This window comes from Coccidioides posadasii, chromosome 5, assembly GCF_018416015.2.
Source record: "Coccidioides posadasii str. Silveira chromosome 5, complete sequence".
Taxonomy (NCBI): Eukaryota; Fungi; Ascomycota; class Eurotiomycetes; order Onygenales; family Onygenaceae; genus Coccidioides; species Coccidioides posadasii.
The window spans coordinates 1,049,752-1,074,427 of NC_089411.1; the positions used below are offsets into that span (position 1 = coordinate 1,049,752).

A 24,676-nucleotide genomic window follows, 5' to 3' on the forward strand; every position below is an offset into this window, starting at 1 on the left:
CAGATATTTTGCATTTACTCATCCATATATGGTATGTCTGTGACCTGCTGGGAGTTGGGGACGTTGATTTCTCTCCCCTTTTCTTTTTTTTTTTCTTTTCTTTTTTTGTTTCACTTCTGTTATTGTCTCACACATACTTATCTTACATGACTTAACAAGTCCCCATTCCTTTCTGCTCTGGATGAGCAAGTATTGGATAGCCTCTGAAATGCGCGGGCCCACTCTTCACACCACTGAGGGCTCTTTTCTTCTTTAAGCCATTTTCTTGCATATCTGTTTCTCCGGGCTGCAAAGGCACGTATCAGTTCCTGTGAGTTTATTCATTTCGCTCCTCCTTTGAATATCAAATGGACCCTGTAGCTGGTTATATAGCCTTTGCCGATGTTCCATACAAGAATACCCTTGAACGAAAACTACACAGTCATACTACATTAGCCCAAATGTATGGGCCTTTTTGCATTTTTAAAAGTTTGTACAAGAGGACACCTGCACCTGAACAACCAGAAAATATTTCCAGAAGGATTTCTTTCTCTTGATCCGCCAAAAGCTAAATGCTTCCCCTCGATGTATCGTTTAGGAATCAGTAAAGTACAAAAGGCCTGGGGGGGAAGAAGAATTGCTCATTCCATATAGTTAATTAATAGGGGATGTTATTAGACCACAGCTGGAACTGATCATAAGCTCCCGTCGACATGCTCGCATAACTCTTTCGAATCAGCTCCCTCATAAACTGAGCTGCTTCATGTTCACTCTTGTCGAGCACAAATCTATCACGAAAATTCTTCAAGGTGTCTGGTTTGAAGCACGGCAAGCCGCTGTCGAGCATTAGTGTGACAATCTGTGCCAGTTTCGCCTGGTAGGGACGCGAGGCGAGGAAAGCTTTGACAACGAGCGCTTCGAACCAACGGTAGGACTGGGAATTTAGATGATGGTGCGTAGATATTCCTGGAAAGGACAATCCGCTGCTCTCGGTAGGGGGTTGATGGTGCTGATAAGGTGCCCGTCCACCCATGACAGCGATCATTTCTGATGTTAGTTTGAAAGGGGCGCGCTCGAAACGAATGCCCCCTGGTGCAATGTCGAAGCAAAATCCAAAGTCTATGTGGATAATATGTCCAGCGTCATCTATCATGATGTTCCCGTTATGCCGGTCCTTAAACTGAAGTAAATAGGAAATCACAGAATATGCAGCCATGGATTTCACGAAATTGCTGCGGGCTTCTTGGAACCGAATTGAATCTTCGCCACCGTATTTAGAGACGAAGTAGTCATATAATCCGTTAACCGCTTCGCGTCCGAGCATATCTCGCGAAATTGAGTTCGGAAGGACATCGATAACTCCGCAGCCTGGAGCGGTGGCAACCACACGGTATGGATAGACGAAAACGTCTAGACCGACACTACCGAAGATGCTGCGAAATGCTGCTATCATTTGTAATGCCAATACATCCTGGCGGCAATCATCACCAACTTTGAAAATGGCCGATTGCCAGACTTCATAGGTTTCTGCTTTCGCTGGAAGGTTCGTTGCGGCTGCTGCATTATCCGTCTGATTTGCCTCGGCAAAGGGGGTTTTGTTGTTGGTATCACCATTTCCATTGCCATTTGTTTCTGATTTGGTTTTTTTGATTCTGAAGGTAGCCATGTATGGTGCTTTCGCATGACTTTGTAGTGGCTTGCCAGATTTACGATCGATACCGACAACGACACCATCAGGATTGCTAGGAAGATACACGCCAACTTCGACTTTGATTTTTCGGAGCTCTTCCTCAATCTTCTCCTTTTTCTCTGGCTTGCTACGCTTTATGTATGGCCGCAGCTTTCCTGAAATCTCCGTAATTTCACGGAAGAACGAAAATTCCTTCTCGTAAAAGGTACAGTCTTCGTCTGAAAAGCTGGAGATTAATTCTTCCGTAAACTTATCAAGAACGGGTTTGACCGGATCGGGCTAACGAGAGTCAGCAGCGGGACAGGGCAATGGCTATCAAGAGTGGCAGAACATACAATTAGCGAGTCTTCATCTTTATAGGCGTTCGCCTTCATATTCCAGATCACTTGGTGCGCAAAATACGGAGAAAGCTGGGCGGTCTCAAGTAGATAACGCTCAACGTAGCCCAGTGCATCGTAGCGCAGAGCCTGGACGAGTTGAGGAATGTAGAAAAAGCTAATGTCCACTGAGTGGCTCTCCAAAGCGCGCATCGCATATTGTAGGATAAAAGGGTGGTTTCCATATGCTGGAAGGAAATATGTGACTGCTGCGATGGGGTTTGTTGGGACCCAGAAAAGAAGATACTGTGAGAACATTTAGAATTACGTCGTAGAAGAAAGGAAGAAACCAGATACCTTCAGTTGGAAGGTGACATCTTGAGGTAACGCACACCCCAAAAGTATCTCTAAACTGTCCGGATCATCCAAGGCCTTCTCGGGGAAATTAAATATTAACCAGCGGATGTCATTTTGCAGCTTCGGTGAAGGAAACCTCGACGCTAATTGAATGGCCAAATTCGGGTTTTCTGTCCATGCGAGTCTCAGAAACCCACAAATAACAGCCTAAAGTAAGGTAAGAATCTTGCAATATGGGATGACTAGAGGCAGACCAACCTCTTGGGATTTGGTTCCAGTGTGATGGCGTTTCTCAGTATCAAGGGGAGAGAGCCACACCCTTAGGCGGGTTCTTTCATTGTCAATCAAAGCCAGAACAAGATCCTGTTTATTATTCAGGGATTTCCGGGAAGCAGCATCTCCAGGCACAATCCATGAATTTACGCCTAATATGGATTCAATATCATGTAAAATCTTGTCCTCGGCTTTCACTTGGAGGCGATTTGCCCCATAGGACCACCTAGTCAATTGTAAGATCATTCCACAAGCCTATAAAGATAAGGAAGTTACTGACCTGGGTGGATGACTAAACCAGCTCAAGGCGGCTGAGAGGATTTGGTCCTTAAGTTTCCATAGTGCAACCTTTGATTGTCCCTTGCAATATCGGAGCACTTTTAAACTGAAGAGGATAATGTGAAAATGAATTTCTCGCGCAAGTGGATGACCAGTCGTGCGCCTCAAGGCATCCAGCGTCGCCACTACAAGTTGCCTGAAAATCCTTTGGATATGAGGGCTGGCGAGCCTTGTCGCATTGAAATGGCTCTCAAAAAAATGTAGCAAGTGTAAGTGAGGCGATATAATATTCTGAGTTTTTCGCTGACGTTTTACGATGACGCTCTTGTCGGAAGGTAATGACTCAATTTTCGTCATAAACGGGTCCGAATATCTGGATAGAGAATTAGACAATACATTCGCAGAGGGGGTGGGAATTAGTTCACTTAAAACCGGGGTCAAATATGCCCTTTTTGCGGCGAATAGTACGTTCCCAAGCTTGTGCAGCTTCCACTAATATCCTCGGCTCCGTTTCCGGATTCTCGTTGATTGCACCAAGCCAGAATGAAATGCCCATTTTGATGGACTCGCTGGTAAATAGCTGGAAAGGGATACTGACTAAATGGGAAATAATGGATGGTTCACAACCATCGTTGTTGCAAAGAAGAGCAGCGGCTCTACGAAGTACACTTTGAAGCATCTCAGGAGGCGTTCTGCTTCGGTGCGAGATCTGCGATTCCAATTCAGTCAATTTTTGTTGGATATTCTGGGCTACCGGTAAGTAGCTTTCACTTCTTGCTCCGTCAAGCTTAGCTACAGAAAGGGTTAGCCACAATTTGATAAAAAGAGTCGAATTGCACTCACAATGAGTTAAGGATGACCGTAGGGTCTGGCCAGAAAGGGAATGAGCTTCCGAAAAGCGATATTCTTGACGTTTGGTATATTGAGTGACAAAATCAGATGCCATATTCAATAACGTATTCCCACTGCGTTCAATAGAACCTGATACGAGATAAGCACTACGTCAAACGTGGGATGAACTCGTGAATGAAATACCTAATCGCTGGTCACTTGTGGGAATCATTGAACCCATCTCAAGGGCGAAAGACCTTCCCATAGAGGTATGGCCATATGCACCGTCATCCTCGTACTCGGATAGATACGTCTAAAAAATAAATCAGTGTTTGGCGGCTACAAATAGCAAAAACCAGATACCACGCACCTGGAGTAAACCTTTGACATCTAGAGGTGCAATATTCATTATTGCCGCTACCCAGGACCGAGCTAGGTCATAAAGGTTGTTCAATGTATGTTTTCTGAACTCATAATTATCCGATAATTCAATATTGACCTTGCCGGTGGTAGAGACAAAGGATGATTTCCATTCATATTCATCCAATTCCTCATCCAAACAGGAAGACCACAAGAGTGTTAATAAGTCCAGAAGTGTGAATAGTGACTTCTTTTCACACAACGATGATGGATATTTAGATATTATCTTCGCAGCAGCGGCGGATGCGACTTGCTGTATACTTTGAATCCGATGACAACATGCAACAAAAGTGTCTGCAAGCTGCTGGGAAATATAGGGAGCGGAAAATTTTGCGGAATTGCTGGAGACAAATCTTTCGAGGTACAGTGTCACGATTTTGTCGACAACAGCTCTCATGCAATTCACTATGTCAGGACTATTCAATGCCGGATCGAGAAAGTAAGTGAGAATTTTGGTGAAATCTCCTGAAGAGGCACGAAGGCTTTCAAGGAGCAAGGTTGCATTGAGGAATATGAGTTTTGGGTAACTTAATCGCTTGATCTCTTGTTCTAGAGCTGGTAGTTCTTGGACTAAGCTCTTCTTTTTGTTAGAGGAGTGTGATGCGTTCATACCCCGTCTAAGAACGGTGTTTAACTCGATGTCACTCTCAAGCAACTCCGCACGATTATCTGAAACCAGCGGAGGGGAATGCTCGGCAAGGATGCGGAGGTCTTCATGATACACATGACCTGCTTCAGAGGTCAATGAAACATCATGTGCAGCGATATTGAACCAAGTGTCCCTTAATAAAGAGAGTATATCTCCATTCTCATGGAGACCACCCGGGATATCTTCAAGAGACCCAAGCTTGGAGAGAAGAGAAGCAACAGGTCTCAAATAAGGGTAAATTTCTTTTGCGGACAAGTCAACTTCGTTCGAGCGGCCTTTTTCTCGATCTGTTGCGCCTCCTTTGTTGACAATGCTTTCCAGAAGGGATGTCAGGTAGATTTTAAATAAAGGATTATCCTTTTGAAGATACAGAGCAAGATATTTCCTTGACCTATGGACCTGTGCGCTCGTACAGCAAATATTAGCATGAAAGTTATGTTCGTTTAAAATCAAATAAAAATAAGATGGGAAATCTTACGGCGTCAACGATAAGGGCATTGCCTTGAATGACTGCATCACGATAGAGACGAGCGTAAAACTTGAGAAGGAGCTGGAAATCCGTAGGCTCACTTTTGAGAGCAAGTGCAACAGTTTCTTCGACAATGCAAGCATCAAGGACAACGTTTACTCTCCCGATTTTCTGCAAAAGCATAGATTGCGCCAAAGCCACAATTTTGCTATCTTTGGAAATCGTGGCAACGGTTATGATCGTGTGTATCACATTTTTGTAAGTGATCGAGGAATCTCCTTCACTGTCAACGGTGAGCGAAATGAAACTGTCATTTGGTCGCTGAGTGCCCGTGATTAAATGGCGTGTGTATAAGTGGGCTTCTTCCGCGAGCGTCCCTGTGTGCTGGTTTGGTTTATCGTGAGTAGGACTTGCGCTAAGGACATTTCCCAAAGAATAGAGTGTGCCAATGATAGTGTCCTGGGAGAGAAGGTGAAGATTTTGGGCTAAAGAACGAGCGGCAATAGCGAGAATCGCACCACTTTGCTTATTCTGAACAATAAATTGTAGTAGAGATCTTGTCAAATTTGGCGCATTTAGGCGTGATATTTTTGATAAAACCACCAGGGTCTTGAAAGAAATTGTAGCCAACTCCTCACTTGCCATTTGATCAGGATTAAAAATGGTGGTTTCCAGCCATGAGACTAAGAGGTCAATGTCAGCGGAATCTTCATCAAGAATAATGCAGTTGACGAAGGTTACTAAGGCAAATGATTTGGCCGTGAATGCAAGATTCTGTTGCCAAGGCATGCCCAATTGCAAATAATCCGATCCCTCTTCCAAAAGTTGAATTTGATCAGCAGCGATTTGGGCAGAGTATTTCGCAAGAGCAGATATATCATCACTGTCTTGCCTTGTATCATCTAGGCTGTTTATATACCGATCCAAGAGAGCATTTTCGGACATTATCCGACCGTTCTCAGCTACGGGAGATGTGCAAGCTCTGACGAATCCGAGGAAGGATTTTTGAAGTAGCATCGAACTAAGTGGCCTCCCGGCGGAAGCAGATAGTCTAGCATATCGTCGCCAATTCTGAAATGAAAGATCCGAAGTTCGTAGATTACGAATGGTGGAGGAGGTTGTTTCAACGGCGACCAGGAACTGCTCCGAGAGCACCAGATGTAGTTTTTCGACAAAACATAGGCGTTCCCTTGGACTCCAGAAATGTGCATACGTAGACATACCATCCAAAAGCCCAACTAACGACACCGCGAGGGCGGCGATTTCCGTGATATCTTGGGCCTCCCCATGTTCAGCTGCACGATCTGCTTGACTATCGAAGGTGGGTAACTCTTTTGCGAGCCGATAACAGTTCTCCACATAAGTAAGAACGCACTCATGTATCTGATCGTGATGTGATGGATGGTGCAATCCAAGTGAGAGCAACGCGGTGATGAGGTTGCGGGTCAAAAGTTCCCATGGAGGAGTCTCGAGACTGTGGAGGAAAGGAGAGGAGTTGAACACTAGGGAGCAACAGTCCGGGAGGTAATCTGTAAAAAGGGTAACAAGTTTCGCAACATCTTCCGGCTTGGAGGTCAGGGGAGCAGCTTCGCAGAGAGAAAGAAGGGCGTCTAAATCTCGGATTCTCTACTGACGGTTAGCAGTCCGCCTCAGGAGGTACATATTAATCTGGAGCGACAGACAATTGGAGCTGGAGATGCCCTCCCTTTAAAAACATCGTCGAGGAAGCCGGTCGGGGATGCCTTCGGGCGTCGACATGCATTGCGAAGCCGGTCGATATCAGACGTGTTGGTATGGCAAGCTCCGGGGTATTTTGCTGCCAATGTCGCTAGTTTTTCAAAGGCGACACGGCGAATATATGTCGAATGCCTGCACATAGGGCGTAAGCATAAACCAGAGCACAGAAAACGGTCAGGTAGAATACGCATACATATTGTTTTCAACGAGGCCCAAGAACTTCCAAGCAGACCTACAGGATTGGGTTATTCCATCTTGTTGTGCCTAGGTAAATTCACTAATAATTAATATTATATTCCGGCGGGAAAAGTGTAGTACCTGTACACAGCTTATCCTTGGTAGTTCCTATTAAACCATGTTTTTCTGGAGTGCTTTGCAGTTGAGAGAGCTCACATAGCTAACTACATATTTATCTAGGCTGTTTGTTTTTTAATAACCTATCAGGTACGGAGCACGCGGTAAACTATGGAGCACTGTAAAGAGTACTCCGTACGGAGTACGGAGTACCCCTTTTGAGCCTGTTAGTCCCAAACATTAAAAAGTAAAGTATAGAGTACGGAGTACTGGATAAACACTTTATGGTACTCTGTACGGAGTACTCCGTACTGAGGATGGGATAATCTGTGATGCCCAGGGCAGAGTTCAACCTTGTTAAGTATGTAAACAATGTCATTATCCCATCTTAAATGCCTGAAAACAATTAGCCAAAGCATAGAGCTCCTTCATTTTTATTCTCTGTAAAATACTCTTGGGGTTTGCCATGAAAATTGGCTAATCTCTGAGATTTCTGAGGTAATTATGGAGTACAGGGGCCGAGTACGGGGTACTCCTTACTGGGTGCTTGATACCTCTAAAGTACCACTCCTAATAATAATAATAATTAATAATAATAATAATGATGATGATGGAGCAATGATGAGTTTGAGTGTAAGATAATAAACATCAAGTTGGCGCACTTCTCGCCCCAGAGCTGCTAATATAGATTTGCTCCTTCAGCCTTGTCCGCCGAGGAGTTGGTCAAATAGGGAGTTCGCTACGGAGTACTCAGGACGGAGTAGTGAACACAACTGAAGCCGGGGCCCTCATTTGTCACATCCCCAGCCCAGAGCTTCGAAAGACATCAGACGAAAGGGTTGGGCAACTTGAGAAACTGGCCCGACTTAACCCCTCATTCATCCTGCCTTGAAACATGTTGTTCAAATTTATTCAATAATCGCGCCAAAATCCCAACCAAAAGCTGCGCAAATATTCATACACGCTTACGCTCGCAGTATTCCGACGGCAATCGTCGAGCCGAGTCTACAAGCTGCGCCTCTCGGATCTTCGCATTGAACTTGCAAATATCCGAATCTATAAATATTTCTGCGAATACCTCAATTTTCATGCAATTGTGAGTACCGGGACTCCCTCGTTTCGGACCCAACGGACTTTACGGACCGCTGTCCGCCTATCGACGTCGACACCATGCCCCCGCAGAAAGAAAAGAGTAGTCTAAAAAGGGGAAGAGTAAGTAATTGATTGCGCTGGCTCCTTGCAACTCCTTGAACATGACTAATGGCGTGGCTAGGCGAGCGGCGGTAACCATGAGCAGGATGTTAAAAAGCCCCGGCGTTCAGAGCGACTATCGTCCCAATTGGCACAATCGCAAGCAGCTCGAGCAAACAAAGCCTACCTTCCTCCGCTTATCCAACAAGATTCCACAGCGACAGAGATTCATAAAGAAGCCACTGTCACACCTCCAGAGGGCCGTCCAAGCCAGCTTCGCCATCATACACCGGGGCCAGAAAGCCTGACCCAATTGTCATCTCCTCCAGGTGACACCCAGGCCTTCTCTCAAAACCCTTCCCGGGTGTATGTGAGCGGGGTGGAAGAGGAAGCCGCAGAAGGTGTATGGGGCTATCTAATCCCGCTGGACAACAAGTTCGGAGATACACTTGTGCTGAAAAAAAGAGACACCTGCTTTTCTTCTCCAATTGGCGGTGTAACAAATAACCGTAATGGTGCTTCAAGATCAAAGCGTAGCAAAGGGAAAGGAATGCCCACTCCCCTACAATTGAACCCCAGTGGTTACTTAATAGGTCGTCACTCCGAATGCGGTAAGTATCAGGAATCGCCAAAGACGTCGAGCACGGATCTGGCCCTCGGCGAGAGGCCGGCTCATAGCCTAACTATTTCTAACTCTATTTCAGATTTGATTCTAGATATACCGACTATCTCTAACCGGCATTGTTTGATATTCCATGAAAATAGGGAGGGCGATTCAGTTGCCATTCTAGAGGACCTATCTAGCAATGGTACTTTTGTCAACGAAGCCATTGTTGGCCGCAACAATCGGCGCGAGCTTGAAGACGGGGACGAAGTTACTGTGCTGGACGAAGCTCGATTTATCTTTCGCTATCCCCGTAACCGAGACGCCGGTGGATTCCGACAACAATATCGCATCTTAGAGCAGCTCGGAAAGGGTCATTTTGCGACAGTATACCTCTGCGCTGAAAGAGCGACTGGTATCAAATATGCTGTCAAAAGGTTTGAAAAGCGGCCGGGAGATTCTCATAGATCTGATAACGACACCCTTCAACAAGAAATTGCGATGTTGAAAAGTGTCAACCATACAAACGTGCTTTGTCTTAAAGACACCTTTGATGAGAGTGACGGAGTCTATCTAGTCCTCGAGCTTGCTCCGGAAGGAGAGCTGTTTAACTGGATTGTTTCTCACCAAAAGCTGAAGGAAGATGAAACGCGCCATGTATTCCGTCAGCTGTTCCAGGGGCTAAAGTATCTGGTATTTGTTCTTCCTCTGCTCATTTGCGAGTGCTGTTGAATCTAACTCTTTTTCAAAGCACGATCGCAACATCGTTCATCGTGATATAAAGCCTGAAAACATACTACTTATGGATAAGCATCTAACAGCCAAGTTGGCGGACTTCGGGCTTGCCAAAATAATAGGCGAGGATTCGTTTACCACCACCTTGTAAGTTTTATTCCTCCGGCTAAAACAATCAAATCTTCTAACATACCTCTACAGATGCGGTACACCGAGCTGTAAGTTGTGATGTCATCTATCCTTTGGAAGGGGGTTCGTATTGAGACAGCTGACTCTTTGTATAGACGTTGCACCAGAGATCCTTGAAAACAGTAGACGACGACGATACACGCGAGCTGTTGACATCTGGTCATTAGGGGTCGTTCTTTATATCTGTCTCTGCGGCTTTCCGCCATTTTCTGACGAACTTTATTCGGCTGAACACCCATATACCCTAGCAGAGCAGATAAAGTTGGGTAATTTTGACTATCCGTCGCCATATTGGGACTCTGTTGGGGATCTGGCGCTCGATTTGATCGATAGAATGCTCACGGTGGATGTTGATCAACGGGCTTCCATCGACGAGTGTCTGCAGCACCCTTGGTTAACTGGAAAGTATCCTAGTGTCGCAGATAGCACGGACGGGTTAACCGGAGCAATGGGTCAGTTAGACTTCTCGAAGCGCAAGGTTGAACGAGAAAGGACCCTTTTAAGCGATATCAACGATGTCCCTGTCAGTCAGGTTTATGATGATAGCCGACAAGAGGGTTATGGTCAGGTGAAAATTTTCGACAAAAATACGGCGGGAAAACGGGTTCATAATCAACCCGCAAAGGGCTTGAAGTATCGACAAGAACCGAAACCGGACGTAAATCGAGATCCCGTGGAGTTTATCCATATGGGTGGACGTGGTGACCAGACGCTTTTTGCCCATGACCCGGACAGCCGATACGAATCAGACGAAGTTCCCAGGAGGAAACGATAGCGAAGTTGCTCCAAGCTAGCAGTTTTTTTCTGCTTTGCGTCTCGCTTCTATTAATCGGAAAAGGCTTATTCTTAGATTTCCATATCTGCATCCGATGGCTCAACACGCCGAGCTTCTAATTCCCAATTGACATTTTAATTATGGCACCCCCCTCCTTAAACTAATTTCCTATATCAATACAAGTAGTCGTGAAGTGTATCAGAGACTCAAGAGTTTGATGCTGTGCAAGTTGCTCACCCATGCCCTGTCAACTGAAATGAACTTGGTCGACTAGTTTAGTACAAAATGCAGATGACCCGACATACACCCTTCTATAGAGTCGGTGTTACTTCCTTTGTTCCGCAGTAATCTCGATCCTCCTTATCTATGGCATAACTAGCATACGTATGTTGACTTTCCACGACATTCAACGGACATCCGCCGTGAATTTCGGGCCGTTTCACTTCTCAGCCGCCCAGCGGATGGCGTGACCCGGCTGGACGTGAAGCCATCAGATTGCGCTCGAATGTGGCTCAGGCTGTGGCTCGCTGCTCAAGGATCTATCGAGCTAAGCCAAGACCAGTAAGGCTCGATCACGGGAAGAGCTTCTTGGCAGGTGGCCAGGCACTGTAACGATGTTACCGTATTCTTACGCCTGGGCTGGTTCCCCCTGGTTTCTCGGAATATGATGATTATTCTTTTTAACGATCTTCAACCCCCATTCCGGAGGCCACAGCTCACCAGAGAGGTTGTGAATCGCTCTCAGAGCATATCTTTGCAAAAATGGGATTGCTAGCGAATGTCCTGACTGGTGTTTCTAAGGCCTGCTCGGGCCAATCTCTCTGGACGTTGGTCTTGTTGGGAATATGTGCTTTCCTTACGCTCTCAGTGTTTGTCAATGTTTTAAAGCAGGTTTTCTTTAAGAATCCGAATGAGCCCCCGGTAGTCTTTCATTGGTTTCCAATCATTGGAAGCACGATCTCTTATGGTATTGATCCCTATAAATTCTTCTTTTCATGCCAGAAGAAGGTGCGTCTGTGTCATTCCCGGGAGCTCAAGTTTAAATTCTAATCCTCTTGTGATGGTAGTATGGTGACATATTCACCTTCATCCTTCTTGGAAAGAAGACAACTGTTTTCCTGGGAACGAAGGGTAATGACTTCATCCTCAATGGAAAGCTAAAGGATGTTTGCGCCGAAGAAGTCTACTCGCCTTTGACTACCCCCGTTTTTGGCAGACATGTCGTTTATGATTGCCCAAATGCTAAGCTGATGGAACAGAAGAAGGTAATTCATCTGCTTTTGTCTCTAGTTGCAAGATTTCGGCTTATCCGTACAGTTTGTCAAATTTGGTCTTACCTCGGAGGCGTTACGATCCTACGTGACCCTTATCACCAGAGAAGTCGAAAGCTACCTTGAAAATTCGCCTGCGTTTCAAGGAGACTCTGGCGTGTTTAATGTTGCAAAATCCGTTGCCGAGATTACAATCTACACTGCGTCTCGATCCCTCCAAGGGAAGGAAGTCCGAGATAAATTCGACTCGAGCTTCGCTGAGTTGTACGCCGATCTCGACATGGGTTTCGCCGCCATCAACTTTATGTTTCCTTGGGCTCCCCTTCCGCACAACCGCAAGCGGGACAGGGCCCAGCAGAAGATGACCCAAGTCTACACGGACATAATTCGCGAACGACGCAAAGCTGGTGGAAAGAAAGATTCTGAAGACATGGTGTGGAATTTGATGTCATCTGTTTACAAAGACGGAACACCGGTGCCGGACGTTGAAGTCGCGCATATGATGATTGCTTTGTTAATGGCTGGACAACACTCCTCAGCGTCGACGGGTTCCTGGATCGTCCTCCGACTTGCAAGCCGCCCTGATATCCTTGAGGAATTGTACCAAGAACAGCTCCGAGTTCTCGGTCCAGATCTTCCCCCGTTGACGTACGAATCTCTTCAGCGCCTAGAACTTCATTCAAATGTCATCAAGGAAACACTACGCCTACACGCACCCATTCACTCAATTCTTCGCGCCGTGAAGTCTCCGATGCCTGTAGATGGAACGAAATATGTGGTTCCAACTTCCCATAACCTTCTCGCAGCCCCAGGAGTTCCGTCACGTATGGCTGACTACTTCCCTGAGCCTATGCTATGGGACCCCCATCGCTGGGAGAAAGGGGGAGGTGTCAATGCAACTGGAGTCCAGGACGAAGCGGCCGAAGAGAAAGTTGATTATGGTTACGGGTTAGTTAGTAAAGGTGCAAATAGCCCCTATCTACCATTTGGTTCTGGTCGACATCGGTGCATTGGTGAACAGTTTGCGTATGTACAACTTGGAACGATCACTGCAGCACTGGTACGAGCTTTGAAGTTGAGAAAACTCGATGGTGATAAGGAAGTTCCTGATACGGATTATTCGGTAAGCCTAACCCTTCTATTTAGCTCTGCACGATCTCACTGACATTACTCCCAGTCCTTGTTTTCAAAACCTCTAGGCAACCCGAGGGTCGCTTGGGAGAAACGCAAACCGTCTTCGAAACAATGACCATCTCTGCTCATGTATTCTACTTTATCTCAGCTGTCGTATTAATTTTTAATATCATTTTACCAATGGTGTGTATGTAGATAGACGTTCCTAATTATGTGACGCTGTAATATGTTAAGTATAATATTTGTGTCGAAACTCTCTCTCTACTTGCATAAAATTAACTGCATTACTAACAGGAAATGAGATACAGTATGAAGTACGGAGTACAGCCAATCTAAGTGATCTAATCGTTTTTGCAACAGTCCGTCCAATCCAATGTTATAGTAAATTCACATATTGTACAAAAGAAATGTGCCATCCAACACAACTTCAGCGCTTATTCATTGTTTCTTCGACTCCGCAATTCGTCGTTTTGCTCGCACTTCTGCTCGTCTTCTTTCACCTCCATCAATTTTCCGACCTAATTTATCCTCCCACATACCTTCCTGTACCGTAATTTTCGCCGCGCTGCCGTTCGCGCCAGGAAGCAGCTCGACATACGGTCCTTTTATCTTATTTCCACGATGAAGTTTGATTTCGGAATATTTTTTAATCGAAAACATGTTTTCTTTCACTTCCGTCTCGCCCACTGGTAGATTGACAATCACCCATTTGCTTCCCGGGGAGGTTGTAGCGGTACCAGCCAGGCTGAATGAATGAGTGCCGGTATCCCTGCCTGTGGTGATATCGGTAGCGCGAATCTGCTCCCGCGGAACTTCAACAGCACGTAGCTCCGCGACGCCATCAGTGACATGGTCCAAGTTCCCCCCAACGCCGTACTCTCCACGCCGAAATTTATCAACCCATCGAAGCAAGTATCGTCTTTGGCGGGCAGGCTCTACACCCAACTCGCGCAGCTCTTGAGATGAGATTGTAAATAATTGCTCCCAAGAACTTAATTTATCACTGTATTGGGACATGTTGCGACCAATAAGGGTGAGGAATGTTTTCGTATCTGGGACGAAAGGGGTAGGAGACGGGACGAAGCCACGCCGGACGGCTTTATGGAGATAGCGCACACATCGGTGGGAGGTTTGGAGGAGTCCAGGAAGGCGGAAGGAGAGAAGGGGTTTAAGAGCAGATTTGCCAGTTGCCATGAGGAACGGCAGCGAGACGGTGGTCCGGCGGTTCGTTTCTTAGGAGAGCGAATCTCAAAGATCTGATGCGTATTCAATGCGTATGACTCATAACAATTCAAGGTCCGACGGAACTCTTTTTCAACGTTACTTTAGAAAAGAAGGGAGAAAACACTCAATCCTCATGACCCTCAATACCAACGGTGTAAACGCTGTCTACTCGTCGCGCTTCGATAAAAGCTCGATGCATTTTGTGAGGGAAGCGGGAATGAAACGGAATAACCTAATCTCCGGGATTCGATGGAAAATAGTTTGTCCAGTTGGGCGGCCCGGAGGCCAAACTGATGGAGGACTCGTATGCTTGTCATTCACTAAGCTACCTAAAGGGGAATCTCGGCTAATCTATGTGGGTCACGTGAGCGAGGTGCTGGTTGGATTACCTAACACAAACTCTCAAAGTCGGAAGTTGTTTCCAAGTCACCTGCGGAGTATTAACGGAGGCTTTCGACAAGACGAGCGCGGCCATGTATTGTTATATCTCATAACTGCGCATTGCCTACATGGACAATCCGTCGATGGCTTCCGGGCGAATTTTGAATCGAGTGTGGTGGTCTACAAGCCCACAAACCTGAAGTCGCGAGCCGTCACGAGTGGGTGTTATTTCATAGCATTGCGCCAACCTTCACAGGACTTTGACAGTCGATGGCGGTCTCACCGCCCGTATCGCGATCGCCAAATGTTGGGACTGCGACATCGCCCAACACCTCCCATGCAAAATCGCTGGCAGTGCGCCGCACAACGACAGGTGGAGCGGCGGAATCCGTGCCTGCGATCATAACTATGGAAGGGAAGGCGAAAGGGTCCGAACCAGAGCTTGCAGAGCAATTAAATGCAGAAATCCGTCATCGATACGTCAAAGGTATGGACATTTTTCTGCTTGCGAGGTCCATACGTTCTCCCGTCATCGTTCTTCTCCTCTTCTAACAGATCAAAAGACAAAAAATTAGGGGAAGGCACATATGCCATTGTCTATCTTGGCCACCTTCGGAGCGATCCTTCTTCACTCGTCGCAATAAAGAAGATCAAAGTCAATACCGAATACAAAGATGGTCTCTCAATGGATGCAATACGCGAAGTGAAATATCTCCAGGAACTGTCTCATCCCAACGTAATTGCTCTTCATGCCGTCTTCTCGTCCAAAGATCGAAATTTAAACTTGGTTTTGGAATATTTACCGCTCGGTGATTTGGAGATGCTGATCAAAGACAGCGCTATTCAGTACGGCGCTGCCGACGTCAAGGCTTGGGTGGGCATGCTCGGCCGCGCAGTCTGGTTTTGTCATGAGAATTTCATCTTACACAGGGATATCAAACCAAACAATCTGCTAATAGCATCAGACGGTGAAGTTAAGCTTGCGGACTTTGGACTGGCCAGATCATTCGCAGACCCTCGCCTAAATATGACTCACCAGGTAATCACGCGCTGGTATAGGCCACTAGAGCTTCTTTACGGGGCGCGCCAGTACTCTGGCGCAGTAGATGTATGGTCTATGGGAATGGTTTTTGCAGAGTTACTCCTCCGCGTCCCCTTCGCTGCAGGAAATACAGACTTGGATCAGATATCCAAGATCTGCGCCGCGTTTGGCACACCCACCGAGGATAACTGGCCGGGGGTAACGAAATTGCCCAACTTTGTTCCCGTTGAAAAGAACCAAATTGTCCCATTGCAAGGGAGGGATTTCTTCCTTCGGCAATTTCCCACCGTGGGACACCTTGGAGCAGACTTGCTATCGTCGATGTTAAAACTTGATCCACGAAATCGCAGTACTGCGAAGCAGATATTACAGCATGCGTGGTGGTCCGCGGAACCCAGGCCAACTAGAAAAGAAAATTTACCTCGCAAAGCTGGAGGTGCAAAGAAGATGGGCAATGATTTGAGCAGAAGAGGCGGCGTAACAGATGAAGGACCTTTCAAGAATGCGGCTCGTAGGCTTGATTTTGGAGGACTCCTACCGAAATGATGGCGACATTTGGCCGTCTTCACGACCTTTTTTTTTTGGAAATCGGTGATTCTAAGCCTCGGCAAATAAGAGCAGGGCTCCTTCAATACAGAAGCACAAAGATATGATCAATCTAATTGAAGCACGGTATCTGTTTTCGACCTTGACCTTCCCGCCGATGTCCCCTGGGCTGATCATCGTCCCCGGTGACGGCGTCCGCCAACAAAATTGTAGCATGCAAGGCATCCGGTTTGTTACTGAGAAACCGCGACACGCACCAAATATGTTTGGGATAATTCGCCCGGAAGAAGGATCAATAAATTATCCTTGTTGCGAACATGTATGAACATACATACATGCCTTTCTGCATCACCAGGTGCTCCATAATTTCACTCTACTTAGCCTGAAATGTTTTTGATCCTTGCAACTAATATACATACATCAATACAATCCGCCCACAAGATGTAAATGCAGTACTTTAGCCCAGGAGCTTAAATCTATAAATGCAGATGCTAGCAAAGCTTGAAAGCCCAAGATTTTACAAAGTAGATGGGTCTCTTATGAAGTACGCGGCCCGGTCTTTACCATATAGTGGGCCAGGTTTGACAAGGTCGGGTGACTACCAAACGAAGCGAGCAGGGTCTATAGGATAAACAAATGAATTGTTTGTTATATCTCGTGTTCTACACATTTTTAATTGCGATAAGAGCATGTTCAATGCTGAAACGTCAATGCCATGATCATCGCCCTGGCTCAAGCGGTTCCCATCTGGACATTCCTGTGTCCACATCCGAGTCCAGTAGTTCAGCTATATCAGGTCCGGTTCTATGCTTTGGAGATGAACCCCGTGCATGGGGCTCCTCCATATCAGGCCACTTCCCTGATAGTGATGCTCCTCCGTTCCGATACGGTATATTTTGGAGCCCATCGTCTGCCTGTCGAGCGGCGAAAGGAAGCTTATACGTGCTGTCATCAGCGTTCCTCCCTCCAAGAGCTCTTGTTGCCATTGCTGTGCCTTTTCCCTTAAACCTGGGGCCGACGACAGGATTTTTGGTCAGTGAAGGAGGCTTTTGGGGAACTGGCGGACCTTTCTTCTTGGGTGTTTCTGAGAGCTCAACGAGTTCCTGCATAGCACTGGTCTCCCGTTTTGCTAGAGGCAATACGTTTCCATACTCAGTGAAATCCAAATCCAACAAAATGCCACTTTTTAACGGTGCGACATTATCACTTGAGGCCAAGCGTCTATGGGGCAAACTTGCACTTTTAGCATCGTTAGATGACCTATCACTTCTGCTAGGGTTGGATGGATGGACCCGGTCACGTTCTGTGAGTGCCAAAAAGGGGTTCGAACTTGGATAGTGGCTCCTGATGTAGTCCGTAGGCGGCTTTACCAATGACCTTATAGGCAGTCCTTGTTCGAGTTAGCAATTATTCCCTCGCTAGTGAACAGACATCACTCTCACCATCGTCGAGCCACCACTTATGTCGATCAGAGCTAGCCGGTGGAAGGCCAGGAGGAGTGTACACATCACGAATTAATCCCACTTCTTCGGTACGCCCAGACTCTGAATGCGAACTAGTGGTCTCGATTGCCTTCTTGTGCTTCTCATAGAGTTCGTGGCTTAACCGCGCCTTCAATCCTTCGTCGACAGTAAGTATCGCACATTCAAAGACAGCATATACGGGTCGATGATCCGAGAATTTCAAAGGAGCAGTGTTGTATTCAACTTGATTCAAAATTTCCCCTTTCCAAAGGACCCTATCACACCACGCCGGAATACGCCGCTTCTCCCTAAATTTCAAAAAAAGTCAGTCTCGAAAGGCGAATCTACGGTACATACGCCTAAACTTACGAGGTGTCATATACATCCGTTCCGTTATTATATCGATATGTGGGAGGGAACGTTATTGGGCCTTCGAAGTAGTCCTGGAACGTGACACCAGCGCTAATTTGCAAATTGAGCTACAACGGGTAAATTAGCAAGATAATTTATGTATTTGATGTTGTTGGATGGGAGAGCTGTTACCTGATCCTTTTCATACAACTCTTCGAGGCTCCCCTTCTCTATTAGAGATCTGACTTTATTGTCGTTCAACTCGATGCGGTAGTTAAAATCGCCTAGCCAGATTATAGCATCATGATCATTTATTGTCCGATTGCGCTGGAATCTGAGCCCATGGGCAATGGTGTTATAGTCTCTATTCCTCTCCTCATAGTTGGCAAATCCGGCAGCCAGATGTGCAGTGAGAAAACAAATTCTAGTATTGGAATACTCAAGGCGGATGGCACACCCGCCTTTGTTCCCGGCTATTCCAGACAATCCGGTCTTAGAAATTGCTGTCAGTGACTATTAACTTGAACTAGTAGAGTAGATTAACTACCTTCTTCACACTGCCTTCGACATTTTTAATTTCTCTCAATACATCTTCTTTCGCGAACAATAATAACGCCGCACCTACAAGCTGTCCGCTTCTTAGAAGTACGTATGGGCTGGTCCCCCTTCGAGATGTTTCTCTGTCCAGAGTCTTTTTGACAGCTTCTTCCCAAATTCTGCGACTCCTCGGATCGGTAGACATAATCTGCTGTGGGCTCAGGTCAACAATTTCCTGAAAGCCAACTGCTGCAAGCGTTGGTTCTTTGGGGAATTTGGCAAGGTGAGCATGAAGCCAAAGACCCAGGTCTTCATTAGCATCGCAGGGTCTACCGTTGACATTAAACGTCCCAACCCATATCCGAACCGTTTTAGTGGATGAGAATTCAGTAAACCTCTCTGCTAGCTCTGCCATAACATGATCATTCACCGGGTCGTAAAGATGGACCGCAGTTTGTCCAGTCAAAGCACCTAATAAAATGTCTATGGTGTTCTGTCTGGCATTGTCAATAAAATTATTGACATATAACCGGGTAACGCTTTTCCTTGCATCGGCAATTGCCCCCGCAATGGACATCTTGCCATGTCTAGTGAACGATGACTTTAATGCTCCGGTACCAGCATAGATTTTTGATAAGGCATCGCCATTGTCAGCCCATAGAGTAGAATGTCTCCCCCAAAACTCATGTGGCAAGGTGTAGCTATTCTGCATAAGAAATCTCTCCAGCACCATGACGCTAATCAGCGATTGCACAAGGTTTGTCCTGTCAAGGCAGTCGAGGCAGTTGGTGCGAAATACTCCCTCCTGATGAAGAATAATTGTCGATTTGCCTTCATCGACTTTTGATCGTGGCGTAGTGTCACCATTAGGGTCCTCGGATAGAAAATACGCGAACCTGTCAATGGAAGAGCCAAGTTTATGCTCTATAAGCATGGCGTTCTCGTAGCCAGCAGGACCTTTAGTTTCTGCGTGGAAGTCGAAATCGGTCCATCGTAAAAGATGATGCTCAGAAGGTGCCCCTTTCTCGGACATCCTTCGTAAAGGGCTATGTCGGCTATGATAGCGGAACTTTTCAGATAACTCCAGTTCTCCCGGCTTTGTTGCACTCAGCAGGTTTATGACATGAGCCTCACCGTAGTTCAGCTGAAGAGATTGAAAATGTTTGTCAAATGCATGTTGGGTAGCACCCACAGACCGAGTAACTTGAATCTTCTGCTGGCCTGGAATTAAGCCAGGCGTTTGTTCCCAGAAGATAGGGACCGAGCCTCTAACTTGGGTGTAAGAGAATGTTATCCCGGGGGGAGTCCATAAAATCGTCTCTGTTTCTACAAAATTGGAGACTTGGCCATCATCGTCTATGCCTCGGGAATTGAATCTTGTGCCAGTTCTTCGTGAAGAGAGTCGTGAAATTAAAGTTAGAGTAGCTGGGAGACCTGCTGGTATGGACTTGAGAGGGGTTGAAGGAATTGTCATGCTCTGGACAAAACCGCGAATAACTGAGGAAAGAATCTGGGTTGAATCAAGGAGATGTCGTTCGTGAGCCGCCAGTCTGCTCCGAAATTGTAGGAGTGGTCCAATCATGTACGAATTCCAAAGGAATGATTCGTCTAGCCTTTCGATATCAAAGGCGACATCATTGATTCTGTAAAGGCGATTAGATATGGTAGAAGGAATGCAAGGACAGGTCCTTACCGGTCCTGTACTCGGTTCGTCAAGTTGAAGTCTGTACTATAATAAAAGCTACCATCACTCAATAGCTTTTTAAGCTCCAGAAAAGGATCCTCTGTTATTACATCTCTCCCTTGAAAAGCAGTACCATAGTCACTTTCCTGGGAATAATGAGCGTAGTTGGCATTTTCTTGGTAAAATCCTAGTGCATCGTCGTAATCCGGACGGTTGAGGCAGTCTAACAAGACCCTGTTAGCGAGGACTGTGCGTGACTATGGACATATTGCCTCACAGAAGTCGACGTTTGTGATTTTTCGAACAGTTTCCTTAGGTCTGGGGCTCGCTGCACTGGCTGAGCTCGAAATGATGCATAGAAACACATCATTGTTGAGGGTAAGAAGGCCAAGAGTGCCATGTCCGATCCCAAGTAACCGGTGCTCTGTGTGCTTCCAAGAGGCGCTCGAGAACTTTACGATGCATTGGGGTGAGAGGACATTGGAATCAGAGTCGGTAGACAGTATCGACTCTGAAAAGGTAGGTGAATACTCTAGGATAAGGGCATGGCCATCAGGGGTAACCAAAGCTATAGAACGTCGAGGGTGGTCTTGACAAAGAACCCGCAGAGACATCTCTGCTAGTGAATATGTATGCTGCTCTTTTACGACAAGAGTTAGCCTCCTCTCCAAAAGGGTAGAATGCTTTATTTTGAATCCGGTGAATATCCCATTAGTGGCAGCGAAGTGGAAAGAATTACTGGGTGATTGCTGTCCTGGAGCAACGAGCAGAAGAAAGAACTGACCTGGAGGAGACTTGCACTTTTGTAGCTAAGTCCTCAACCGCGCAATGTCTAACTTTTCTTGCATGTAGCATAACTCATCATCTGGACTTTTGCACTGGTATGATTAGGTAGTTAACTCTTTAAATCAGTGGCATGAATATGTTGGGATGTGGCCACAGAATATGTATCAGCCAGGCTAAAGATAGGAGCGCGCTGTCACAGGGGAATAAGTATGTGCGGAGGATGTTTGTACACCATAGTTACACCATACAGTTTAAAGTAGCTAAGTTAAAAAGCAATCCCCCTATTTAAAAAAAAAAAAAGAAATCTATAGCTAATACACATACAAAAGGCAACAACTTTACGGATTACACAATTTTAATGTCTGGTGGATAGGAGGCCAAATCCAACCCATTTTGGTGGCCATATCCGGCACTTTTCTCGCTAATGCTGTCTCCACACATAATGGCTAAGTCTGACCCATGCACCGCAGGGCCTACCGATCAAGATGTCAAGTAGTACTGGCTAAGGGCACTAGCTTTAGTCACTTCTTCCACCTGTTGCAGTGTCAGGCTGGTATCAAGATGATTCTGGCAAGACTTGAAACACAACACCAATTTCTCTCTTATCACCAAATGCTTAACTTAGCCCAATATCATTTACCTAAGATTGTTACTTTTTGATCACCCCATATCTCACATAACTATTTCTACCTCTTTATCAAAGCTAATTAAACACATCAGTCTGAACATTTGAGGTCAACAAGTGCAATTTCCACATCTGATTATGGATAGTAATAACTCTTGCAGCCAGCAACGCAGCTCACCTGGTTGCAGCTTTATAGAGGTAATTTAAGGATTGCAGTTGACTGATAATCTTGGCTTCAAGTTCTGCCTTCTGTTCCACAAGGTCGGAAAGCCTGTCTAATTGGGCTTTCCTAACCTCCGAGCTATTTAGTTCGTTAGTTGATTAGAAGCGGGCGGAGAGGAATGTAGGGATACAACTACACTCACCAAGTTAGCTTATTTTGGCTAATCAAGCCATTGATGTCCTCTTCCGCTTTCTTGATGTGAACCTTGTGCTGAGCTTGTAGCTTCCTTCGACTCTTCCTCTTAGCCCCTTCGACCTATGGTAGGAACAAGTAGTCAATCAAGCTGTACGGAGTACATTGTGCATGGTTCTCGAATTCAACAACCATCCATCAATCCACAAGATACTTACAGGTTTATTCAAGGCTTTAAGCAAATCAGTTGCCATAGATGTGGGAGGTTCCGCTGATGGGTTGCGCTCATTAACTTGGGTAGCGCGCTTTTGGGGTCTGGAGGAGAGGCTCTTTGCATCATTTTGTAATCCTGGCTTGCTTGCCATCTTTGTTATCTAGCAAACAATGGCCTATCTTATTGCTGGGGTCCTGCTATGCGAACAGGGCTGCATTTTGTGATGATTGAGAGGTACTCTGTAACTATTAATTACATGACTGTAATTCGTTTCCCAAATTGGAAACCATGAAACCCCGGTGGTACTCCATACTGTAACCACTGGCTACCCCATCCTCACTTTTAAGTCAAACTTTGCTCCCGTAGTCATCGGTAGCTACTCAATGTTACCAACGTTTAGACCAAGAGATATGTAGTTGTGGCAGCAGAGCTGAGGGTACTCTACTCTGTACTCCGTACTCCGTACAGAGTACAACTCTTGGCCGGGGCTCAAGCCATATGAGCCAATGATTGGAGGTCGATCTTTCTGGTTCCTGGTTGGAGCTCGGCCAGATTGAGGAAGAAATCTTGGCAGGTGCCAAGACTGATCACCTTCACGTTACTCCGTAATTATGGGCAAATTCCGCATGTATGTTTGGTTGGGGTGCCTGGCTTGATTGTGCTCCATACGGAGTACTTCACTCATCAGTCTCTGCGACGCTCTCGACTATACCTCCCCGGCCGGCCACAGTAAAGCGGTTAAATCCTTACGCCCAAAGGCTTTGGGGACCGCTATCCTCATGGGTTTAGCAGGGCCGAAAAAGTGAGTGAAATCGTACATAACGTCCCATCGTCAGCTTTTTTTCCTAATAACAGCCAATAGACGGACCAAAATTTCCCACGACCCGAACAATATAGCATGGTCTAGGTCAACCACAGGATATGGCCACCGAATTATGAGTGCGCAGGGATGGACCCCTGGTGCATTTTTGGGAGCACCGGGTGCTGCCCACTCTTCCTGCTATACGGCCGCGAGTGCTTCGCATATCCGAGTTGTGCTCAAAGATGATACGCTTGGGCTAGGAGCTCGCCCCCGAAATCCACTTGCAGAAGATGAGCCTACAGGGCTGGATGCCTTTCAGGATCTATTAGGTCGCCTAAACGGAAAGAGTGATGTGGAGTTGGTCAAGGAACAACGCCGAAGGGAGGATATCAAACTTCTCAGTTTCGTGGAGAGAAGGTGGAAGAGCATGGCTTTTGTGCCGGGGGGATACCTGGTCAAGGAAGATCCGGCGAGGACTTTAGTTGTGGCAGAACAAGCCAACAAGGATGACTCCAGTGACCCGAAGTCGGGGCAAGAAACAACGCAGAAACGTCCCAAAAAGGAAAAAAGAAAGGAGAAACCTCGACATAGGGAAGAACCCATAGACTCGAGATCAATCTCCTCTAAATCTGAACGGGGCACTATTAACTCCGCCGATCAAACCTCCGATGATGAAAGTACGAACATCGTGCCAAGTGAAAGCAAATCGCGCAAGAAAGAAAAGAAGAAGAAGCCAAAAAAAAGGAAAATGGATGAGGTCAATGAGGAAGAATCGCTCCCCGATGGCCGAATCGGCTGCAAGGGAATCTTACCCAACAAGCAATCTGCTCAGCAATCCACTGGAGAACGATATATCAACGGGGACAGTATGATCAATGTTAGGGAACATCGACCACTGGGCCGTCAAGTCATACGAAGTCGTTATATTCAACAGAAGAAGATGGCGTTGTTGGACGCTAAGTCATTAAACGAGGTATGGATATCTTGATTCCGTGTGTATATCCTCAGATTGGCTGACAATTTTTTGCAGATTTTTATGACATCTTGAATTTTCTGAGGCGGTGCCTGCCAGTTTGAGCCGCAAATTCCTGGGACTTGATGTCGTATCAAGCCTTCCTTGTCTTCGCTTTTTAATTCTATATAATTGCTGTATCTTGATAAAAGAGAAAGCATGCAAAAGGAAGCAAAAGGAAGCTGAAACCTTGTTGTTTCTGTTGCTCTACTGTGAAAAGTTCCCTTGCAAGTTTCTGACATGTATGTTTGTGGGCTTACTATACCGTTTTCTGTCTTCCCGGATTGATACCATAAAATATTCTCACCAGCTATGTAAAGAACGTATCACATATCGTGTCATATGCCAAATCTGCATCAACCAGATTCACCTTTTTAACTCCCCCCCCCCCCCCCCCCCCCCCCCCCCCAAACACACATTGCTACTGCCATATGATGATGTTGAATGTTTAACCCATATT

The 24,676-nt window shown here is 46.2% G+C and overlaps 8 protein-coding genes across 8 annotated transcripts; 4 read left to right on the top strand and 4 right to left on the bottom strand.

Moving 5' to 3' along the window:
• Positions 1-435: 435 nt before the first annotated feature.
• Positions 436-7,267, bottom strand: STT4 (phosphatidylinositol-4- kinase). Its single transcript, XM_003068094.2, has 12 exons — positions 7,195-7,267; positions 6,947-7,133; positions 5,274-6,890; positions 4,097-5,194; positions 3,931-4,039; positions 3,739-3,876; positions 3,321-3,687; positions 2,897-3,268; positions 2,602-2,842; positions 2,344-2,550; positions 2,005-2,292; positions 436-1,948 (listed from the first exon to the last, which is right to left on the bottom strand). Coding segments are annotated over exons 1-12 (5,937 nt in total). The 5' UTR covers positions 7,197-7,267; the 3' UTR covers positions 436-637.
• A 1,116-nt stretch (positions 7,268-8,383) lies between these two features.
• Positions 8,384-11,132, top strand: D8B26_008332 (uncharacterized protein). The gene is made up of 6 exons (XM_003068095.2): positions 8,384-8,507; positions 8,569-9,097; positions 9,191-9,783; positions 9,842-9,972; positions 10,027-10,043; positions 10,110-11,132. The coding sequence occupies exons 1-6, from the start codon at positions 8,466-8,468 to the stop codon at positions 10,787-10,789; spliced, it is 1,992 nt and encodes a 663-aa protein (XP_003068141.2). The 5' UTR covers positions 8,384-8,465; the 3' UTR covers positions 10,790-11,132.
• Positions 11,133-11,491: 359 nt separating this feature from the next.
• ERG11_2 (Lanosterol 14-alpha-demethylase) lies at positions 11,492-13,309 on the top strand (the record flags this gene model as incomplete). Its single annotated transcript, XM_066125821.1, has 3 exons — positions 11,492-12,054; positions 12,107-13,183; positions 13,238-13,309. The coding sequence occupies exons 1-3, from the start codon at positions 12,040-12,042 to the stop codon at positions 13,307-13,309; spliced, it is 1,164 nt and encodes a 387-aa protein (XP_065981905.1). The 5' UTR covers positions 11,492-12,039.
• A 201-nt stretch (positions 13,310-13,510) lies between these two features.
• Positions 13,511-14,419, bottom strand: D8B26_008334 (mitochondrial 37S ribosomal protein mS41). The gene has a single exon (XM_003068097.2). It carries the CDS (start codon positions 14,386-14,388, stop codon positions 13,633-13,635), a length of 756 nt encoding a protein of 251 aa, XP_003068143.2. The 5' UTR covers positions 14,389-14,419; the 3' UTR covers positions 13,511-13,632.
• Positions 14,420-14,850: 431 nt separating this feature from the next.
• Positions 14,851-16,747, top strand: KIN28 (TFIIH complex serine/threonine-protein kinase subunit kin28). The gene is made up of 2 exons (XM_003068098.2): positions 14,851-15,286; positions 15,363-16,747. The coding sequence occupies exons 1-2, from the start codon at positions 15,070-15,072 to the stop codon at positions 16,385-16,387; spliced, it is 1,242 nt and encodes a 413-aa protein (XP_003068144.1). The 5' UTR covers positions 14,851-15,069; the 3' UTR covers positions 16,388-16,747.
• Positions 16,748-17,061: 314 nt separating this feature from the next.
• Positions 17,062-21,057, bottom strand: INP52 (inositol polyphosphate 5-phosphatase). Its single transcript, XM_003068099.2, has 7 exons — positions 20,700-21,057; positions 20,432-20,645; positions 18,749-20,381; positions 18,394-18,693; positions 18,220-18,329; positions 17,830-18,158; positions 17,062-17,777 (listed from the first exon to the last, which is right to left on the bottom strand). The coding sequence occupies exons 1-7, from the start codon at positions 21,034-21,036 to the stop codon at positions 17,107-17,109; spliced, it is 3,594 nt and encodes a 1,197-aa protein (XP_003068145.2). The 5' UTR covers positions 21,037-21,057; the 3' UTR covers positions 17,062-17,106.
• A 690-nt stretch (positions 21,058-21,747) lies between these two features.
• On the bottom strand, positions 21,748-22,593 carry D8B26_008337 (uncharacterized protein). The gene is made up of 3 exons (XM_003068100.2): positions 22,407-22,593; positions 22,199-22,311; positions 21,748-22,134 (listed from the first exon to the last, which is right to left on the bottom strand). The coding sequence occupies exons 1-3, from the start codon at positions 22,551-22,553 to the stop codon at positions 22,008-22,010; spliced, it is 387 nt and encodes a 128-aa protein (XP_003068146.1). The 5' UTR covers positions 22,554-22,593; the 3' UTR covers positions 21,748-22,007.
• A 445-nt stretch (positions 22,594-23,038) lies between these two features.
• Positions 23,039-24,576, top strand: PXR1 (telomerase inhibitor). Its single transcript, XM_003068101.2, has 3 exons — positions 23,039-23,204; positions 23,265-24,177; positions 24,235-24,576. Exons 1-3 carry the CDS (start codon positions 23,182-23,184, stop codon positions 24,250-24,252), a joined length of 954 nt encoding a protein of 317 aa, XP_003068147.2. The 5' UTR covers positions 23,039-23,181; the 3' UTR covers positions 24,253-24,576.
• The last annotated feature ends 100 nt before the right edge of the window (positions 24,577-24,676 follow it).

Excerpts from the sequence above, each read along its gene's own strand:
- STT4 (XM_003068094.2), bottom strand. Across the intron at positions 4,040-4,096 it reads ATGTCAAAGGTTTACTCCAG|ACGTATCTATCCGAGTACGA; the intron begins GTGCGTGGTATC and ends TTTATTTTTTAG. Across the intron at positions 2,293-2,343 it reads ATGTCACCTTCCAACTGAAG|TATCTTCTTTTCTGGGTCCC; the intron begins GTATCTGGTTTC and ends ATGTTCTCACAG.
- PXR1 (XM_003068101.2), top strand. The coding sequence starts at position 23,182 with ATGGGTTTAGCAGGGCCGAAAAA. Across the intron at positions 23,205-23,264 it reads GGTTTAGCAGGGCCGAAAAA|ACGGACCAAAATTTCCCACG; the intron begins GTGAGTGAAATC and ends AACAGCCAATAG.
- INP52 (XM_003068099.2), bottom strand. The coding sequence starts at position 21,036 with ATGTCTCTGCGGGTTCTTTGTCAAGACCACCCTCGACGTTCTATAGCT. Across the intron at positions 18,694-18,748 it reads TCGAAGGCAGTGTGAAGAAG|ACCGGATTGTCTGGAATAGC; the intron begins GTAGTTAATCTA and ends GCAATTTCTAAG. Across the intron at positions 18,159-18,219 it reads ACGGATGTATATGACACCTC|GGAGAAGCGGCGTATTCCGG; the intron begins GTAAGTTTAGGC and ends TTTGAAATTTAG.
- KIN28 (XM_003068098.2), top strand. The coding sequence starts at position 15,070 with ATGGCGGTCTCACCGCCCGTATCGCGATCGCCAAATGTTGGGACTGCG. Across the intron at positions 15,287-15,362 it reads CCGTCATCGATACGTCAAAG|ACAAAAAATTAGGGGAAGGC; the intron begins GTATGGACATTT and ends ACAGATCAAAAG.
- D8B26_008337 (XM_003068100.2), bottom strand. The coding sequence starts at position 22,553 with ATGGCAAGCAAGCCAGGATTACAAAATGATGCAAAGAGCCTCTCCTCC. Across the intron at positions 22,312-22,406 it reads TTAAAGCCTTGAATAAACCT|GTCGAAGGGGCTAAGAGGAA; the intron begins GTAAGTATCTTG and ends TTCCTACCATAG. Across the intron at positions 22,135-22,198 it reads AGCCAAAATAAGCTAACTTG|CTCGGAGGTTAGGAAAGCCC; the intron begins GTGAGTGTAGTT and ends CGAACTAAATAG.
- D8B26_008332 (XM_003068095.2), top strand. The coding sequence starts at position 8,466 with ATGCCCCCGCAGAAAGAAAAGAGTAGTCTAAAAAGGGGAAGA. Across the intron at positions 8,508-8,568 it reads GTAGTCTAAAAAGGGGAAGA|GCGAGCGGCGGTAACCATGA; the intron begins GTAAGTAATTGA and ends TGGCGTGGCTAG. Across the intron at positions 9,098-9,190 it reads AGGTCGTCACTCCGAATGCG|ATTTGATTCTAGATATACCG; the intron begins GTAAGTATCAGG and ends ACTCTATTTCAG.
- D8B26_008334 (XM_003068097.2), bottom strand. The coding sequence starts at position 14,388 with ATGGCAACTGGCAAATCTGCTCTTAAACCCCTTCTCTCCTTCCGCCTT.